Below are 22,033 nucleotides of genomic sequence, written 5' to 3'. Positions count from 1 at the left end.
CTGTAAACCAACAGATTTTCGGTTTTTCCTGACCGAATCTACGTTTTTACTTTTATTGCGCTAATACAAAAATTAAAACTTGCCAAAAATATCGACAACTTCATAGTTGGTGAGTACTTATCCAAGCACAATAATTGTGTGCTTTCAAGGTGCTGGGAAAAGCCGATTTTTTTATTGTAAAGAACACAATAGAAAAATCCACAACTCGAACAATAATTTAATCGTATTTTCATTAATCGACTAGTTTTTTCGTTATGAAAATAGGAAAAATGTTGTTTCGAGAAAAACGCGTTTAAAGCTTGAGCGCGCTTGGCAAAAATTCGCTACTCTTTTTAATAATTCTATTTATCATTGTAATGCGCTTCGCAAAACGTCGAGGTGGGAAAACGCAAGATGAAGAGACGACTGAACAACACACGTGGCGCAGCCGCTGCGACCCCGGGATTCCTCTGGCTTTATGAGAGAGAACGTATTATTATTTAAACCGTGTTTAATCACCAACTCAATCAGGGAAAATGTGTGAAAAGCCGACTAACCAAGCCGGAAAGTAGAAAGGAAGCGACTCGCGGTTCCTCGACCCTTTGTTCCAACGCACGTCCTCTCCTTAATACTCCTTGAAAAATATCCTAAATACAGGTTCGTCACGTCAAAAATTAGCACGAGCGCCAGACAGCGCCTTAAGTAAGTTCAAATATCAGGAAACATTACACACTTCATTTGTGCTGCATTATTTTACTGATGACACTGAAGTTTCCAACGTTGGAGTCCAACGAAATGATCTAAGAAAAATCTCAAATAATTCCAGTAAATCTCCAATTTTGTTCCCTACCGAATTTCCAATTCGTCATTTTTCAAGCCACATCAATAATTCGTGAAATAAAAAAATAATGAATTATAAATCTTTTTTTCATTCATTTCGTTGAACTCCAACGTTGCAAAGTTCAGCGTCGTTTTTACTGCTGACTTGACGATTACATTTTGCTGGAAAATACGAAATCTTGATGGTGGTATTAAGCTGTATTTATTCATTGGAAAACTCCATGATTGACGTTCGATAATAATTTGCTAAGGGAGGATATGCTGGACAATACTGCGCTGGCCTAACGGCGGAGGAACAAAGCCGTTGATGTCAGATTATGGGATGATGAGTACTTTGCGGGTCACGCTCGTGCAAGCAAAGTTTTCACTTCCGCTAAACGGGTTTTCCAGGGTTATTTTAGTCGTTTTTTTTTTACGTATCTTATTGTAATGAAATCGAAAAAAGGTTAAGTTATTAATAAATGTGACATTTTATGTTTCAGGTAAGATGATTTCGTAGCGTTAAACGAAGCGAGAATACGAAGATGCTGAACGTTAAAATTCAAGGAGTCAAATGCTTCCTATCCTCAATCAAATGACAATAACAGTGGAGACTTTGAAGGTAACAACCGTTCTTTGTTCTTCCCCCCTTGGAGTGATTTTTTATCGCGTTTACTATTTTTTTTTAAACATATTTTTAAAGCAAAACTTGCTGAAAGTATGATGAAAAACATTCAGATCGAAATGTAAAATGTTTACAAAGTTATGGTACTAAACAGGAAGTGCCTCGAGTCAGTTGATAACGTGTTATCAAATCTTCGAACGCGTTTTTCTCAAAACTACATTTTTAGTCGCGGAGAAGGAGCCCACGAAATTTGATCTATCCGGGCAGTCTCAAATTTTGATAGAACATTGTTTTTTTTTTAAATTACGCTTAATTGTGATCTCTTCCCACATTGGTCGGTTTTAATTTTTAATTTTTCTTTCTTTTTCCTCTCCATTCTGTACATCTTTTCTATCGAAAAGCATAAACTTATAACTAGCATAGCTTCGGCAGGGCAGCCTGGGGATTTTCTTCAATTTAAAGTTTCTCGTATCCGCTCTTCCCTTGAGCTTGTATCCGTTTATATCGAACGAATATCTAGGCTAGAATTATGAGGTAAAGTAATAATAGTTGTAATACATGCATGGACGATTTATTCGTTGCAACGAAGTCATCAACTTGCTGGAAAATCGTATACTCGAATGTTTGAATTGTAAACGAAACTCTTTTCGTGATGATGAAAATGTGATGTTGAATTCACTGAATTTTTCAACAAAGATAAATTTTCAATGTTTCTTTAAGCATTGACAACTTTAAATTGAATATGGCGAACTGACTGAATAAATAATAAAGTGGCAATAATGAAACTGGCTCGTTTTATCCCAATGCGAGCAGCGAGGATAAGTGATATTGATGGGCGGAGATGGATTGTAAATTTCGTATAAATGACGCTCCTCATAAATAAAGATTAATGGGTTTTCCAACAGGGAAATAGCGGTCCCCGCATGCGATCATTCGATTTAGAATTTTTTCTTGCAAATTGTTGATCGCGCGGCGTAGCGAATCTAACGATGTACTGAAAATAGCATAAAAGTAATCCCAACTGCGGGATGAAGTTTCACGATTCTCATATTCCGCCAGTGCGTATGGGATTATCACGGTTGGTTCAGGGATCGAGTATGTTATGAGTTTCGCTAGTCAATTACGAAGTTTGGAGACATATTCGAATGGATCTCGGTGCAACCTTCTGCAGTGTATTTTTAATTGAAATGAGAAAGATAAAAATAGTTTTTCGAAGATTACTTGAAAGTCAGTGAAATTCTGTCTTGGGGGAGAACCCCGCAAAGATTTTTGCAACAATCGAGTCGCGATCGAATCATGCTTTCGTCATTAAATTTCGAATTCAAAGTTCACGGTTCTTCTCGTCTTATCTCAGCTTTTCCTATATTTTTCGTTTCATCTTTTAACACGTCTCTTTCGTTTTTCCTCTGGATGTCGTTATTTCCATTCACCGTTTCCTGCTCCGTTTTCCTATCCCTCTTTTTCCCTCGTCCGCACCTGGAGCTCGAGCTCAATTACTTAGGATAAACGCCGAAAAGCATTTTCGGTAGATTTGGGCTCGAGACGACATCATATAAAGGTTGGGAATCCAGCCGCACGGTATCTTCCGCGTTCGCGTTATCCGGTGCTTTTCCTCGATCGAGGCTCCGTATCCGTCCTCCTGAAATCCGACGGTTTTACGATTGCGGGCGAAGAGTTGAAATAATAGGTTGGCCGGATCGCGCGCGCGCGCTCGGCTAAACGAGAACACAAGTTCGAAAACTATATCCACCAAAAGGAATAAGGTAGTGCAGCGAGAGGGAAAGACGGACGTATAAAGGCGAGAGTTCGATCGATGATGGTGAGAACGAAGAAGAGGATGATGAAAAGTTTACACAGGAGAGCGTTCAATGTTCATATTTTCCCCGGAAACTATAAACTTACGCAAGAATAAGTTTCCACCTCTGGTCACAGTTTTCTTTTCTTCCTAATTTTTTCGAGGAATCTTCTCGCTAGTTTCACCTTTCTCCATTCACGAATGCTGCAACTTTTTTCGTTTGTGCACATGCCATTTTGAACTCAACATCAAACTAAACACAATAATGATCGAGCAGGTTCTGGAGCACTTGAAGGGGTTGCTCCAAATACTAGACGGAGTGGTGTACGCTAGACGCGGTGACTTTCCTCTTGGCCCTATTCTGTTTCCTCTCGCCACTTCAAGTTTTCTCCTTACGCGTTAGTCTCGTCTCTGGAAATACTCCAATCCGCTGCGATCACTTTGTCGATTGGTTCGTAACACCTTTGAATTCACTTTTCTCCGTTATTGCTTTTGGCTCCAACCACTTCTCCTTACATTCCTATTATTTTTCGCCCGAATAGCTGTACAATTCCATCTTCCTGTCTACGATACTTTACTTCATGCTGGTCCATTAATCACACAACTCGATCGCACTGTAAACACTGCCTCGACCATTGTCCAGATGGATTTTGCACACCGCACTGAAGATTTTAACCGACAACTTCGAAATACTTGAACATCAGCTCGAGCGAATCAACTTTATTTTCAATGTCCTTGTATTGTTGAATCGAATATGTTTCGGGGTGTTCTAACTAAAATTTCAAAAATATTTTTCACATTTTTAATTGTAATTAGGGATTGAATCAAGGTAGCTCGCGATTTTTGTTATTATGATAATGTTGTATAATTGTTAGATTTTAAGCTATTTACGTTATCATTGTTATCGTATTTTTGTATTCGTGAAAAGACGAAGGAGAGCATCGCTTCGCTATGTTCGAAAGTGATTCGAAGATTGATGGTTTGTTTCATCAGAATATCAAGATTTATGAGCCTTGCTACTTTGAATAATATTGTGCTGAGATTTGCGTTGTGAAACCTCAGTGTTTGAACAACTGACACGGAGCCCTAAGGTGATTGTAAAAGATCATGTTTCATACCCGAAGAATAATTAATTCAAAAAAACCATCATGGCTTGCAAGAGAAATTATGACAGAAAATTTCGTTACGAGAAACAAATGATTTTATTGAATTAATCCAAATTCGCTTGATCCTATTGCTGATTTTCATTAAATAAGAAAATTAGCTGTTGCAGTAAATTCGTAATACTCTCAAATAGTTTGAGAAGCAGTTCGCACGAAACTTCATTTTGCGATGCGAAACTTTCTTGAGTTTCGTTTCGAGTTGTGCTATAGAAAAATATTCAAAAAATGATAATTTTCTTGAAATGTCGAAGAATTCATGACTCTTAAGAGAATGAAAAAAAATATTCGTATAATTCATGATTAAAGAGAAGATTTGCCAATGAAAAGTTGACAACTTTTATTACTTCGACAAAATTTATTTTTCACTGTACTCGAGAAGCCCTGAACGACTGCTGATACGTAACTCGTGCTTCTAGCCAGTGAGGCGTGGTAACCCCCCTCCTTTCTTCGAAGGTATATTGTGAGAGAAAAAAGAGAAAGAATTTGTCGACGATCGTCACCGATGGTGAAGGGACAAAGGAGGGTCGCGTTATTATTTTCATTGTCAAATATTTAGCTAATAAAGGAGTGACGAAAAATATGATGAGCTCCCTAAAAGTAATATCTTTTTATCCTTAATTTGTTTGCACTACTGTTGCCACTTGTGCAAACACCAAAAACTCATTTTTGCTTGGAATTAGGACAGTTTTCAAAATTAATTTCCCGTCTGCAGCTGTTTGTATAAATAGCTGAAATATTATGCTCGTTTCATGTCTCGAGCAGACTATAAACTGTTCCCTTCCTCGAGCAGTCATGCGAGGTGATGAGCTTGGGATACGTAATGATGGATAAGGTCAACTATTTCCAGTGCCATGCACCCTGTGACAAATCGTTCCTGGTAAGTATGCAATTTCCCAAGGAAATCATTTTTCTCCATAAACCAGGTCCTGCGCCAGCTTTTGATGAAGGTGAAAAAACTTCAGGAGCTTGCAAAATGAGCTTGGTAACAAACTTTTTATTCCCACTTGCCTCGACATCTCTTGCCGCGTGCATCTTTCTTGCACTATCAACGTCATTTTTATTCCATGCTAAGGCTGTTCTTGATTAGGTCTGTTAGCGGCGACCCGCGAACGCCTATTCGTCTTGACTCCCTTAAGCCTTTGAGGATTGAAATAGAGCTTTGCTAGGTCCTACCTGAATCCTGTCTCTGCTGTTTTATTCAAATGCGTGTGTCTGGATCTCTAGAGCTTGTGGAGAAACGTTAAAAACTCATCCCAACTGCTCTTTCCAGCTGTATCTTTTGTCCTTTTTGCCGTATCTCATCAAGCTTGTGAACATATTCTAATAAAAGGTTAAAAAATATTTATGACACATTTTGGCTAGCTTTTTTTTTGCATTTTTTTCCTGTTTTCTTCTTCGTTCCGTGAAGTTGTTGCTCTGAAAGGTTGGATGGCATATTCTATAGAATTTAGAGGAATTTTATAAATTAATCCGTTGTACGTTAATTTGGGTGGTACCTCAAAATTCATTTTCTCCAATGTCACTGTTATTGGGTTCTCACAAAAGGCCATACCCCATTTGGTGTGAAATTTTGAACTATTTTGTGGGTCCAGAAGCTCTTCCAACACGTTTAAATGTCGCTTATGACACGCGACTCTTCCCTATCGTTGGAACATTTTGACTCCAATTTAAAATCCCATCGGATAATTTTTTATACAGTTTCCAATGAGCCACCACCTTTTTCACAACATGGTATTGCATCGTGTTTCACATCGAAATTGTATATTTCATAACGCTCTGTGGTATTCAAAGGTAGCATTGTCATTTCTATCTACGAAGGTGGGAGATCAATCTCATTTGAATTTTGGATGTGGAATGCCTTTCTAAAGCTGCTATTGTACCTCCACGGACCTGTACGATGTTCGAGCAGGACTCCCCGAGTGATTAATTATCAACAAAGTAGTATTTTCTTACAATGATAAAATATAAAATGAAAAGTTGTGCTGTCTTCGAAGGTCCTCGTCATTTATTTTGTCCCGTTGAATTTTCTTTTCGATCTTCCTTGAATGCAAAATACCAGTAAACTACCGAATTCATTTATCTTCCCCTCCTCTTGTTTTCGCATTTTATAAAATGGATTCGATCTCGAATCCAAAAGTTATATTCTGACAAAAAGTTTCCAAAATTCGAATAAAACTCCCAGTATCAAAAGAAGCTGCTTCGGTTATAAATCGACGTTTTCATTGCTACTTCGAAAAGAACGTTAAAATCACTATGCTCCAACGTTGCCAAGAAACGTACGTGTACGTACAATATACATCGACTCAATTTCACCGCAAAGGCAATACAGAAACTTGGCATGCGTGATGAAGAAAAAAAGTGTTTCATTCATCAAGAACAATATCGTTCTCATAGACCCTTGTGGAGTAGTATGTGTGTGCCCGTGTGTGTGTGTAGACACTCAAATAAACCTCGCATCCATCATATTGTTTCGAATTCCATCGATACGATTCATCTCATTCATTCAACCGATCTGAAACACACGTCTATCGTATCCATGCATCTTTCCATCCATCCACTTCCCTTCCACCCTTTATCTATTCTATTTCCTAAACGACTTTCTTTTTGTTTGTAAACACCGACTTTTTTCCAGTCTATTATTGAGCGATCCATACACGGAGAGACTTTTATAGCAAAAATTACTATGTTTTTATAGTAACGTCGGACCACATCGATATTATAATAATAATCGCTACGGAGTGTCTCAAATAATGCAAAAGTTTGGGGAACCATTACCACAGTTCATAGTAAATAACGCGCTGTACTATATCAAAAATGAACACCGAGCGAATTTTGATCAAAAACATAGTAAACAATGAAATGATTTGATGAAAATTTAGGAGATAACATAGCAGTCGTTTCTCTGTGCTGTACGAAAAATTGCTTAGTTTCGTATTTTCCCTTTTACCGCACTGAATTTTGCTCAATAACATAGCAAAATTCATACGCCCATCAATTATACGAGGCGTTGTGAGTATAAACATGAAAATTAACTAGTAGCACATAGTAAAATTTCAAGCAATTTGTCCAGTCCAATTAATCAATTTTTAACATTTCGCCAAAGACACGAGTGACATTCGGATATCGATACATCGTTCGATGTAAGAATGTCATAGACCTAAATTTGCCTGTCGTACGTAGTAAAATTTGAGACACCTGCTTTCGGCATCAAAATTATTATGCACTTTGGTGAAATGTAATAGAATGGCGATATAGAACAGCGCTGTTATAAAACATAGCAAATTTTTCTTCGTATTCATCCGAAATATTCGTATAAAAGTCTTTCCGTATAGATTCGATGGACTAGCTCTTTTCCTAATTTATTTCCTAAATTTTGCATTTCAGTGACGCTGAAGTTTGCAACGTTGGAGTCCAACGAAATTATGTAAAAAAACCCTCCAATAATTCCAGTAATTCTCCAATTTCGTTTCCTGCTGAATTTGCAGTTTGAAGTTTTTCAACCTGCACCGATACTTCGTGAAATAAAAAATTGCTGAATTACAAATATTTTTTTCGTTCATTTCGTTGGACTCGTCGATGAACGTTACGGTGTAGTTATTCCAATATTATGCCAAATGACGAAGCCACCACGTGGGGGATGAGCTCGAAATTGGATGATTTGAAATATGTCACTGCATGCTTTGAGACTTTGTAAAAAAAATGGTTCAAGATAAATCCACATGCAGATTTGCATTTGATATCATCCAAGTTTCATTAACTTTGCACATAAATTTTTTCCTTGGATATTTCGAAAGGAATTTTTTCCCATTTCTTTTAGATATTTTGTCCTGAACGCCATTATTTTCGGGTTGAAGTTTCAAACGCAAAAGGAATAAAAAATCTTGAAAGTAGGTTCTAAAAAAATTCCAGTATTTAGAAAATTCCAGAATTTTATAAAATTTGTTTCCCTGAGCCTAGAAGAAGAGCTTTATGAAAAAAATTGCGTGAAATGTTTTAAATAAACGAGAACTGAGTTCCCGCCATCGCCCCCAAGTTTATTACGGATAAAAACGTCGCAAAAAATCCATCAGTTCCCCTCATCTCAGTTCTCGATCGTTCGATTCACCTTGCGGGAATAATGCGCAAAAGGTAGAAGAAAATCCGAGACTCGAGGATGCTGAAATGCAGATGAAAAATGGTTTCTTGATGATCCATCGATGACGCTGCCCGCCCGAGTGCAAAGTTTCTCGTAACGAATAAATTTAGCATTGAGAACTCGATAGAATACGAAACAATGGATCGTCGACTTGGAAGATGACGGTTAGAAATTTACGACGATCTTTCCAGCCTTTGTTTCTTTTTTTCACTTCATTGGAATATATTCATGATTCCTGCGCGTTCGAACGAGCCCATCCCATAATTGTAATCTCAATTTTTCCCCATTATACTTTTTCCCCCTCTAAGGTTTTATAAAGTATTACCCGCAGCCGGTGCATGTCTCTAAGCGGTAACCGAAAACCGAGTATCTGACCGTGCACCCTCCGCTGTCAGAACTTGATTGGAATATCTTTTGCCACGATTTTTTTTCTCTTCATTTTCTCGAAAGACTGATAAATATTTACGTTTTTATATCCTTCAAATCACAAGACCGGTGCGTGCTATGAAAATAAAAAAAATAAACCAGCAAAAAGGCAGACACACACGTGCTGCTTGGGGGTTCTCGAATTTCCCATTCTTCTCTTTCGTCGATGTTAAAAGTCTCGAGACGAATGTGTCGATGTAGTCATTTCTCGTTCTACTGTATTCGCATATAAAACGAGCGGTGAATATGTACACATATAAGGCGTAAACGCTTCAATGATCATCGCTATATTTATATACGTGCTCATGTGTAGGGGTGAATTTTAATTCAAAGATTTTTTTCTTTCATTCCGGTTTTTTTTATGACCGCGTGAGCTAAGTTTTTGCATATCTCGTTCAACTTTTGTTCTCGCCCGATTGGGTGCAAAGTCCCATTTCTTAATACGTTTTTTAACAAAATATCCTCACCGAGCTCGTGAAATTTACGGTCCAAATTTATGTGTAATGTATCGTTGAAGTGGTTCTTACCCCCCCTCGCCGCTCGCTCTCTCTGCAGCTCTCCCCTCCTATCTTGACGCGTTATTTTGATTTTGACCTCCAACATAGCAGCGTTCACCTTGAATTTCATTTTAACCTTCATTTGCATTTATTCTGGGCAATTTTCAAAAGAGGATAAGAAGGAGATTCGTTAAATGTTTTTTGTTTTGTTTCCTTTCAATATCGGAGATCTGGCGTCGAGCTGCTACTTCATTTCTCTTCATTATTTGAATATGTCTCTAATGAGACATCTTTATTCTCGCATCAACTTTGAACGTGTATCGCGAAATTTTATTAGTTTTTTTAGTGTCATGTGAGCTGGTAGGAAATATCGCATGTCGAAGACGTTTAAACACTTTTTTTTTGGTTCTTTTTCCATTTTGTTAGGTAATTGTATCTCGGGACTGTCATTGCGAGGGTTTGAAAAAACGAGAAAGTCAACAACCTGTGCGGACGGGGGTGGTGGTCTCGCTAAAAAATCGACGAATTGCGAATTAGTGACCAATTGTTATCATAATTTTATAAAATCACTGAAGATCATATTTTTCATCGCATAAATGATAATTTTTGAGCACACCCATTAAAATATCACTTTCACTGAGGCAGGCAGGCATCACACAGTATTTTTCGGGATTATTTAACGAACTGCAGAAGAGATACAATTTTCTGAATACCAAAAATTGTCTGATTTTAAGGAGGGTGGCTAGCGACGATACAATCTTGCCATTCTAAACCATGTTAAATACATTGAAAATTTCAAAATGATAAGAATTTAATAAAATTTGGTGAACATATTCTTTAGTGACAAATTTGACAATACAAATTTTTTAAGATTTTTCTTCTGTACAGTTATCGAGTAATTGATCACTAAAGTTCACGCGTACAAGCATAGCGTTTCCACATATATTTCCGGGCATAAGAAATCTGCTTTAATGCGTAATTACTCGATAATAACTAAGCAGAAGAAAATTTTGAAAAAAATTGTGTCTTCGCACTTGATGTTGAAGAACATTATCACCAAATTTGATCAATTTCTTATCATTTTGACGAATGTAGCCACCCCCCTTAATTGCAAAATACCTGAAAGGTTTCCTTCCTTGAATTCTTCACTCAAAGTGGAAAACCCATTCGACTCCGTTTGGTTCGATTATCACAGAACTCAATGGTCTCGAGAACGAAGCCGCGTGGCGCGCGGTATATGGAACACCGAAACCCCATTTTCTCGTGTGCACGATTCCTGCTTTTTATAACTTTTTCTTGCGTTTAGAAATGCGCTTCGAAAAAAACTGGCCTTAAGGTAGATTTTGATCCAGTGAAAATAGTATTCACAGCGAGAAAACGAATGCAATTCGAGTGCAGCAATGATACATGAAAGTCAATGTTAAACGAAATCATCACGAGCTCGCCTATCGGCAACTGCATCATTGAATCATCGCTTTTTAAGACACCTTGTATATCCATGCATTGGTGATACGTGCGCGAGGGGTCGTGACGAGTGAGGGATTTCCCGAGGCAAAGTCTGAGTTTCGTATATCTCATTGCGATGAGCCAGCATTCGTTTTCAAGCACTACGGAAACTTCATTAATTGTTGGCTCATTATTAAAAATAATCAACCGAAAATAATAATGAAAAAACTATTCCTTAATTTTCAGTCTTCCTGATAAATAAATAATTGGCACAAAAATTCCTTGTCAAATTCATAAGGTTCGTCCATTCTTGTTGAAACTACTCTCAAAATAGGACAGAATTCAAATGAGCCAAGTGGGACATGAGTATCGAGCAATGTCACCGATCATTCGAGTCAAAGAAACAAAAGAACGTACAAAAAATTTCGACGTTTGCATATTTTAAAGTGTACAAGTCTTCGAGTTTTTAAAATGCTTGTTTCAGTACCAAAGTCAGGGACGCAGGCATAAAGTCGCGTCGAAAAAATGATGAAGAGCATTGCCTCATTTGGCCGGCTCAGGTTATCTTGTTACGCCCACGCATCCACAACGAGTTTAACTCAACTTGTCTAGTCTGTATACCCATATACGTACACTTTTGCACTGAATATATCTGTATGCGATTCTTGTACTTTGTACAGTCGTATACCTCAACGAGAAACTGGCTTGGCACGTTCGAGCGCGTGCCTCGTGGACTTTGGACCTCACCACGAGTGTGTCACATTATCTCTCGCCCTCTCTCCTTCTATCTTCCTCATTTTCATCTCATTATCTTACTCTGTCTCACAGATGAATTGTTTCCCACTGTTGGACGAACTAAACTTGCTTGAGACTCTTTATATTTTCGACGCTCTCGATCCCTCGCCCAAACTAAATTTTTCCTACTCTTCCCTTTAAACGGAAGAGATTTTCTTCGTTTAAACGAGAATCTAAAAATCTAAAAATTTGTACAATCTCCGAAAAAATGTTGGATTCGGAATACAAACTGGAACGAAGGCGCGTTGCTGAAATTCATTTTAGAGAAATTTGAAAGATACTCGACAACTTTCGTCCCATTTTCTGTGGGCGAAATGTTTGAGATATTCAAACATTCGTGTTCCATATCGCATTTAACTGATTTGATAAAATCTATGAACAATTTTCAGGCCCGGAAAGTAGTCCGTGCGTATCTGCTTAACATCCACATACGATGGATTCGTAACGATGTTACTTGAGGTCAACCCTGCGGTTATTATTGGTACTTTTGTAAGAAGTCACGAGTTTCAGGTTTGAGTGAACAATTTTGCATGTTCCTGGTCATTATTCAAGGGTGAAAAACTCTTTCAATTATGTAATGCTGGGCTATCGTTGAGCTGAATCTAAGTTCTTCCTTGGGTACGATCATTTTCTGTTCCATTGATGAAAAACGTGAATATTCATCAAGATTTGACACAATTGACAGGAAAATTCATGTAAATTTCGCTTATAGAGTTCATTTAGTAAACCCTCTTCATCAACGTACGACTTTGTGGCTCTTTTTCCACGCATCTCATTCAAGATTTTCCTGGCATTGCACACAAAAGCTATGGAAAGCCATGGAAAACTTAATTCTGCAATTTGTTCATTGAATTCCGGATTTTTTTGATTTTTCATCTTCCTCGAGAAATCTTGATTAGAAGGATTCACTATGCTTCGCGGTCCCGCATCGCTGTACGAATATGGGCCTACTTGGAGCACGCGCAGATGCTCTCCATTATTTGCGTCGCCTGCTGGTCATCGTAAAGTTCGAGGGTGCCATATCTTCCCAGTTTCCTTTTTCCAACGATTATCTCATGAGTCATCTTTGGTCAACGTAGGCCATTTCTACTTCTTCGTTTTACGACACAGTGCCATTTGAGAATGCACGAACGTAAGCCATCATTTGTTGAAACGTCCTTTGCTCTTCCTCGCTTCTCAAGGGCTCTGCCGTTCGATAAATGTTGGTCCTGCATTTCACTACTCGTCACAATGCTCACAGTTTTCCTTCTAGTCATAACCGAGTCCTTTGGGGGAATGGTTTAGTGCTGTTGTTTGATAAGGATACTTGCGTATTACGACGGCGATGTTAAGGAGTGAAAAATAAAAATTTTAACGAAGCATTTCACGAAGGAATTGAAAAATCTTAACAAATATTGTCTGGTTTATATCATTTTGGTGAAAAAGTGAAAATCATCGACTTCCTATAAACGGAATTCCTATTGAATTCGCAGCTTTAACAGAGCTCTGCAGATCCCAGAGCTAGCAAAGTTTTGATGGTTTCTTGAAAGTGTTTTGTTGCCAAAGTTGTAATTACCCAATGTTGAGTAATCAATTTAACGACTCATATCTACGGGAAGTGATAAAGTCGGTGAATCCAGTGACCGCATACCATTACGTCAAAGTATTTTTATTGTTAGACGCACAGTTCGAGTTCCAGGATGGCCTCTTTATCGTGATGGTTTATTCTCGTTGCCGCAAAATCTTTAGCTTTTGATACCCTCAGAAAAAAATTACCTTTATCGACTCTCTCTATCCGTAAAACTTTGGAGCTAAGCTGAAAGGCTCTGTCCAAACTCCGATCCTAAAACAAAGCTCTGAAAGGATAAACTTAAACTCTGTGGATCATAAAATTCATCGATACACGTTAGCCAACAGTCGAGGCTCATGTAACGCTTGTGAAGGTAGTTCATGCACGAAACGATTTTCTTAAGAAAGTCTTGAAATTTACACACAGTTTCAATGGCTAGTCGACTGACGCGCATTTCAAATTTTGAAGGCTTCGTCTTGTTGGTTATTTAGATAAACGTGCTTAAATATGAAGAAAAATACACAAGAGTGTGAAAAATACACAACCCTTTTTACGAAATTTACAAAAGTACACAATAACAATGAAGAATAAAAACAAATGTTTGGAAAAATTTCGAGACGATTGTCTTGAAATTTGACGAAATTTGATTGTTTTGAAATGAGTACTCGTAACCGCACATTTGCTTATTCCGGCATTTTGTTTCTTTTTGGTTTGGCCCATTCCTGTCACAGCCTTCTGTCTTTTTATTAACACTTTTCTCTCGATCCATTTCCTTTGTGGTTACCCTTTGCACTCTCTAGTGCGATTTTTTACATAAAAAACTATTTTAGCTTGGGACGAATAAAATTTGGGGTTCGGTCAGTGATGGATCGCCAGTTAATTAGTGGCTTGTAATTTCATTAGCCAAAAAAAAAGTTGAAAACATGTATTAACCATTTCGAATTAATAACTCTGATATTAATTTAGAGTGAAAATATTTTCAATCGGGAAGTAAAAATCGAGCCAATTAGACACCCATAAAATACGATTCTACGGGCATGCTCTACCTTAAAGGAAATGTTATTATAAGTTAGAAGCCCCCGAGTACCAACGCGATGAACAAGCAACAGGAAAAGTGGACGTGAAAAAAATTTGAGGGGTTGAAGTTCGCTGATTGTTGGGTCGATAAAGTGAAAAGATTAAGGAGCGTCGTTTTGAAGTCACATTAGCCGCCTAACCGCAAGAAAATGCCAGGGAAGCACTTGGCGACGACGATAAATCTAGAGATGGACGAACGCATTTGTATCACATGAACTATGAACGCAAGATCAATTTTTTGAATTTGTCACTCTACTTTTTCCTCTATTTCAAGTTCTATGATGACCGATGTCAAACTAAGGCATTCTGTTTCACTCTGTACTTTCCTCAGTTGCTGATATTTCATGTATGTTTAATGAGATCATGCCCACCACACGAGCGTTGAACAACTGAATTTTTTGTCATGATAAGGGATTGGTGCTATTATATTCTCTCAAAATTTATAGATTTAAAAATTAACATAACTAATCAATTAGTCCGTTGTAATTATCAATTATATAAAAAAAATATCATTATTAGTAAAAATTTGACTAGTTAACTTTTTCATTTGGCAACTTTATTGTTGGTGGAGAGATATATCTACCTTGCCAACGGTAAACTGATGGCTTGTCGCTCACATATGACTTGATACACATAACCAACAATTTGTTTGAATTTGAGGTTACGTCATTATTTGTGATTACAAATATTTTTGTTATCACAATATTTGTATAAATATGAACAAAAAACATTTTTCTATTAATTATACCGAGAAAGTATACACGCCTGTACAGTACCGATACACTAATGTAAGCACGTCACAACTAAACACGATATACGTCGATATACATATATATATAAACAGCTGATAGAGCGGTGTTGCCGATGTCGTACCGAACCTAGTATTCAACGATTCATCGTGAGCGATAATCGTAGTTAATTTATGATTTCATTCTTAAAGTTTCGGTGACCTGATATTTTTATAACGCCATTAACAAGATAAATGTTCAACGAATACGTATATGATTTAATTTTTTTTTTTTTCCAGCATTTACGATCCCTTAAATTTAATTGAAAAATCACGATCCATTTACTGCCACTACGATGTCCAATTTTTACTTATTTTCTTGCTTAAATGTTCGGTAACCTCCCCTCAATTTTTTTACCGTAATTTTCGAACATTTTTCTATGCTGTGTAAAAAAATCAGATTTTTTTTGCAGATTTTAAAATAGTGGCCATGATCTCATTAAAAAATCCATCTCTAATCTTGCCAACAGTCTTATTGCAGCTTTACTTTGATAGAGGATTGCACCCAATTCATTTTTTTTGTGCATCCGCCTAATTTAAAAAAATTTTCGTTATTTTCACTACACCATTCCGGTCGTAAACTCCCTCTGTGCTAATTTGTTTAATCCTTTTCTCTAAGTATGTGTGGTTGAAAGAATAATTAATTCTTTGCTCGTTTAGTATTTGGTGAGAGCAGCGCGTTCTTGTGCAAAAAAACGTTAACGGGCTTTGTGTTGAAGCGTCTTTTTTCTTCTCTACCTTTCCTCTTCTTTCTGTCATCCTTCTTCAATTCCGCATGCTCATGCGACACCCTTGCTCGGGAGGTTTTTTTGCCCGTGGCAAATCGCACAGCCGTGATTTCCGCGGTTAAATCGCCCGGAAGCGTGAACGACATTCCAAGGGGTAATTCTGAATTTCATTAACTTTGTTTCTTTCTTCGTCTCCAACATTCGCAGACTTATGACTTTTCTACTTTATGGGCTGCTATCATTCCCACCCGTTTTTCAAGCATATGGCCAACATTTTTGTGGAATAACCTACTTTCTCGATTTTTCTAAACCACGTACGAGGTCCGCGAGATTAATCTCAAGGTGACTCAAAATCTAATGAGCAAATGATCAATTGTCCTGTCGCAGAACTTTTCAATCGTTTCGTTTTTGCCAGTATTTTTTTTCTCCTATACTCGTGAAGGTTTCAAATATACGAGTAAGAAAATGTCATCAAGATGACATGAGAATATCGACTGAGAATATCGACAAGGTACTTTAAATTGAAAAAGAGATTTTGCCTCAAAGCGAGAACCAAAATAGTACGAAAGCTTCGTTGGAGAATGAATTGATTGCTTCGTGTCAAATCAAAGGTACGGAAGATCCGTTTCAAAATAGATTTTGGAAGCCAGTGAGACAAAATATTCATTTGCTGAATTCCCAGGGAACCGTCATTCCGGTTAATCGACCATTGAATTTCGTATTCAACGAATTTATCGACCAATCAATAAACATAGTTCCACACTTTCAACGTACCTTTCTCAACAACTTCTCTTCGACTCTAAATTTAATTATCACGAGTTCTTGCGATAATTCCGGTAAGAGAAGTTGCCCGAATTAATCGAGCATGTGCCGCAGGCGCAGTTTAGGTTATTGGAAAACTGCTGAACACTCCACGCAAATAGTAACATGAACATGAACTGTAATAAAGCACGAGAATTTTTGCTCGTTGGTGTTCGACCCCGGACTCATCAAGCTTGAGGTCAACGCGATTATTTGAGCAGCTTCACTCACGACTCTCCAAGATACAAAAATCCATTGGAATTCTCTGCTCTATGGGCAGGCCCACAAAGTGGAAACGAATTGAGAAGTTTCCTTTTTCGTAAGTCAGCACAAATTAATGAATTGGCAGGTAATAAAGCAAGTGACTCGCGTACCGATTCATACGGTCGATCCGAAATTGAGATTTACGGAGGTTAATCCGAAATTAATGGCAATGGAAGATTCCTCACGAGACAATGGAAGCTCTGTAATATCGTACATGCGCGACTGTTGCTCCGACCTTCTTTCAAATCTGATACTAATCCAGAAAGGAGTCTACGTCGAACTGGGGCGGTTTAACAAAGCGATAAATTCCGAAGCCCCGAGGACGCGTATGCGGATAAAACGATATCTGGCGAGAAATCAATAGGCGCGGTGGCGGCTCGGCGCCAAGAATTGAAAAGAGGAAAAATCGCACGAGCCCTGGCGCGCTCTTGGTACGCGAATATGCCGATTATTTATGACCTCACAGCAAAGATCTCAATATTGGTCACCATTTTTATTTTCGTCTTTCCAACGCTCTTCATTCGTGGGACACGATTATTTGAGGATTGAAAATCGAGTCTTCCCGGATAAGTTTTCTCGGGGACGAAAGGGCCTTAATATCCGCACCGTTCTGAACTCGATATCGACTGAACCGCGTTGGCCCGATGCGAGTCGTCCGTTTTGCTGTTTCCGTCATCCGCGTAGTCGGAATGACGCTCCAGCGGGGTATTTTTCATCAGAACGTAAAGTTATTTCTCCAGGTGAATATTTCATAGAATTTGTCAAAGAAATCGGAGCGAGTGGAATTTTTTTGGCATTGCACGCTTCACTTTCACTCTGTTCTCAAATTTCCTTCTTTTTCGTTCCCCCCTTGCGTTTTCCTTCTCGCTCCAACCCAATTCTATCCCATCGCATTGGGGTTACAGCTTTTCGTTATGCGATCGGATATCTGCTATCGGTTCGCGTTCGTGATAGCCTCGCCGTCTATTTGTATATATTCCCGTATCCGCTATCCTACAGGCGACTGATAGTACAAAAAGATTGAACTGGATTGCGAACGGGTAGCAGCGAATATATCGAAAGGGCTCGTCTACTTTCGGCTTACGTGTATGTCCGCCAGCGCGCATGGGGATATCATGTACGTGTATGGGGGAATCCGTGCCAACTGAGTGCACTCTAAAAATTCACATTTTTTATTCGGCTTAAATGTCATCGTCGCTCTCACTCAGCTTCCTGCTGTAAAAACTTGATGTACTTTGTAAATAAAGCTCGATAATGTTTTTCAAATTTTTTTGTCCGAGGTTACTTCCGCTATATTATCGTATTGATCTGTCGTAGGAAAGATTGTCTTTGAACCCACTCGTGAATCGAGATATCGCCACTGTTGAAGCGCGTGTTTATTTGGAAATGAATTTGTCGAATGAGAAGAAAAACGTAGTCGTACTCACGAGATCGCTGGATCGAGTCCTGCTCGCAAATTACTTTTTGAACTGTTATTTCTATATTTGATTTTTATTACAGCTGTCGACCGTGCAGCTGTGATGAGCGTGGTATAAAAATAAGGCGAAATTTCGTTGAAGCATTTTTTTCCATATGTCGGTATTTTTGTCGTAAACGTTTTAATCTTATGGAAAAAAGCCAGTGATCCATTGAACGAACAATATTTGCTAGAGCACATTTACGTGAATTAACCTTGGACGTCCGTACGCTGCGTATCTTATAAATACAGCCTTCTAACACGCAAGTGAAATTTTTATTTCTTCTACAAGGAAACAGAAATCTTTCATGTTCGATATAATGATGCATGTATGAGATAATATGAACAATCAAATCAGCACGAAAAAGCATGGAATGATAAATTTTCGATTTATCGCAATCTGCTCATCAGTCCAGGAATTCGCTAAATTGATTACGAGTCTTCTAAAGCGAGACCCGTTCAAGTGAATCATTCATCGGATTTCGTTAATGAATAAAAATAGTAGAAAAATCCTCGACTTTTTCGTTAAGTGTATTCAGTAAAAAAAATCGTGTTGCGAAATGAACGCACGGAACATTCACGAGAATAAAATGGAAGGCTTCTCCGTTGAGAATTTTCGTGGAAAAATATTCTTAATTAGGTCTCTGCGGATTCTGTCCAGCTGTAGAATATTTTATCATCGATTTAAGAGCCCAAAAGTGATGCAAGACTTCATATTATCTCATTTGTACGTTGTTTCGCGTATACTCGCTTTGACTATTTTCCACTATCTCCCCCTCGTCGCTCGACCTGTGCGGTTGCAACCAACTTCGGCCCACCGCTTGCATCGAGCCAATCTCGGGGCCGATTGAAAATTGATTGATTTTGGAAAATCGGAGGAATTCTCGTGTGCGTTTGTGTTATATTTCAAAGAAATAGTTTGCAAGTCCCTCGACCACGAATTCTAGAGCTGCTATATCCATTGTTGAAGTAAAAAGTGATGGAGAAATAGGAAGAGGCCAAAAGTGGTGTGTCGGTAAACGGAAAAGAGTCTTCGCCTTTGCGGAGATTCTCGCCAGGCGAGAAACACAACGGAAAGTGGAATAGGAAGGAAGAGGCCTGCGAGACGAGAAGAAAGACACTTCCGTATACATTGCCGTGATTGGCCGATTCGAGGGCGCCCGGAGGAACGGAACAAAGAGGAAGAGCAAAGTGACAGAAGCATCCCGCGCTTAAGCCCATGTCTGACTCTTTTGTCTATATCTACCATTTTCATCGTCTCCCTGGAACCTGGAACGAAAGAGAATTCGAGTAATAGTATACACGTTTGGGTGTGTTCTTAAGAGTCTGTAAAGGGTGTGAGGAGAAAATGCAACGAAGAGAAGAGTACGGGGGGAAAAAAGTGGAAGGACAACAGAGAGAGAGAGAGAGAGAGAGAGAGAGAGAGAGAGAGAGAGAGAGAGAGAGAACAGTTTTCGCCTGAGCGACTAGACACAAAGCGTTAGTTGTTCTCTTCCAGCCAGCAGACGTTTTTTTCCACTTTTTCCTTTTCCCTTTCACTTTTTGTGAAACTTGAACACATTTTTTTTTCTTTCTCTCCTTTGTGTCACGATGCTGCCAAAGGAGATATATCTTAGCACTAGAGTTAGTCCCTTTGCGAGGAGGAATATACGACGAGACGACGAAAGACGCATAGTGCTTCTTCGCCCGGAGCACCCAATATTTCCTATTTTCCGTTTTTTCACTCCACGTGGACATACACGCACGCATTTATGTATATGCCCTTTCGCCATGTTTCCTTTCTTCGTCGCCACTCGTCTTAATGTTCCATGTTAAGAAACGAATATTAAATCCTTACGCGGAGGGAACGGGGCTGGGAAGTACCAAGGCTCGTTTTTTGGTATTGAAATTTTCCAAGTCCTGCTACACCGAGGTATTACCACTTTCGGAATTTTTCTTTTCTCATCTGCTAAATAAACCTTTCGAGAGTATCAACAGTCGAATGCATCAGAAGCCATAACGGTGGTGTATAAAAAAGAATTATTTCATTTCTAGACGATTTCGCGGGGACCTCCCGCAATACGCTGCACTTTGAGAAAAATTCCTCTGACCAAGACCACCAACCAATTTAAGAAATCGATCAAACTTCATATTGGATTTGAAAATTGTGATCGATTATGAGAGTCGTTTGAAATGATGGGAAAGTCCGAAACGAATTCTGACAGTGTAAAATGAATTAGCGCAACTTTTTTGTGAATCGGAATGCAGGAAGGCGTTTTCTCAGGTCGCCATTTTCGTAGTTCCGGAAGTAAGGCCATACACAGACGAATAAAGGAAAATACTAAAATAAAATCTTTTCAAATGCTTCAACACTTTGATTTATTTCTGAGCTCATTTGGCTTTCAAATAATCCCACCGTGCAATCTTGATCATCTCCAAGAGCCTCAAGTCTTTCAACGCGCGGCTCGAGCTTTCGAGTTCTCGAAAAGAATATCGAACAAGTTTTTCAATTGCTACGATTTCGTTATTGAGCTTCGGTGTAACGAGACTTGCGACAACGACGAAAGAAAGTTCAAAAGTACGAGAAAAGCTTCGAGTGTACCAACAGAAAATCGAAGAATTTACGCTATTTTCTCGGAAGACCCGTCCCGAGAAGCTTTGCGCAAATTTATCGGAAGCGCATTTGTTGGTTTCTATGGCTACCACGCGGACGAGCGAAATTGCCAGCACAGTACAGAGAATAAAAGAGACAGAAAAAAAGAGAAGTATCGGACCTCGTGCAAGAATCCCGATCCTTTCATCGATAAAACTCTCCAGTCTTTCGAGTCCACTTTACCGTTACTTCAAACTTCAACATTAGACAAGTAATTCTCGCCCTTCTCGTCCAATGGTTCTCTCATTCAAGGGGATTTAACGCACCTTTGCACCCTTTACGTGCCTCGAACCCGTCAAAAGAAATCTCTTTTGAAAGGCAGAAACTAATTAGGGATTTTAGGATACAAGCTCGTAGCGGTTGCCATTCGTAACGGGCAGACATGAAAATTTTACTTAATTCTTACCTCAATAATTAACATCCGACAAAATATAATTACCGAAATGGCCAATAATTGATCATAACTAAACAAATTCACCCAAATCCATATCAAATTAGCGTATAAACTTGAGACAAGTTTCACACAGTTCAAATACAGGCAAGTCCTTTAAAGATTTAAGCAAAATATTTACAAGTGAGCTCCCACCTCGAAACTGCTCCGAATTTTTTGGAGCAGTCGCTATAGTCATTCGTGTATATAAATAGTCTGAATACTGGCTATAAGATCGTGATGATGCTGCGTGAAATTGGAGCGGCAGATTTTTGTCGCACGATCATATTCATGGAATTCTGAAAGCACATTTTTAGTAGCAGTCAAGATCGAATCAGTTGGTCAGATTTAAATGCACAATTTTTCTCTGATGAGCACCCTGAGGTTCGAAATCATGGCGAATATATTCTGCGGAACGGTAATAGCCGCGGTATAAAATGCATGCAGATACAGTAATTCGAGGTAGCCGTGCATCCCGGCTATAAAATTTATCCGTTACTCCGAAATTACGCCAAGAATTTTACAAAAATAGTTAAATTAAATGCTCGCTATTTATGATTTTTATTTATCCTTCTCAGTTTACGCCACGTTGGAAATGGGACGCTAAAATAGGCTCATCAATTTCATGA

General features: G+C 38.6%; 1 protein-coding gene across 2 annotated transcripts in view; it reads left to right on the top strand.

Annotated features, from left to right (window-relative positions):
• dnr1 (defense repressor 1) overlaps window positions 1-22,033 on the top strand; it is a 127,540-nt gene that overhangs the window by 41,686 nt on the left and 63,821 nt on the right. Inside the window, exons 1-2 of one of the 2 annotated variants that reach the window (XM_043413943.1) lie at window positions 277-681; window positions 1,302-1,420. The exons of the other annotated variant lie outside the window; for it this stretch is intronic. Of the exons in view, the coding sequence (XP_043269878.1) occupies window positions 1,373-1,420 (48 nt within the window). The 5' untranslated portion in view covers window positions 277-681; window positions 1,302-1,372. Of the gene's footprint in view, window positions 1-276; window positions 682-1,301; window positions 1,421-22,033 lie in introns of those variants that run through there. 2 annotated transcript variants of the gene reach the window in all.

Source organism: Venturia canescens, chromosome 3 (genome assembly GCF_019457755.1).
Source record: "Venturia canescens isolate UGA chromosome 3, ASM1945775v1, whole genome shotgun sequence".
Classification (NCBI taxonomy): domain Eukaryota; kingdom Metazoa; phylum Arthropoda; class Insecta; order Hymenoptera; family Ichneumonidae; genus Venturia; species Venturia canescens.
Note: the sequence above shows the minus strand (reverse complement) of the source record. Positions and strands in the feature narration are given on the sequence as shown.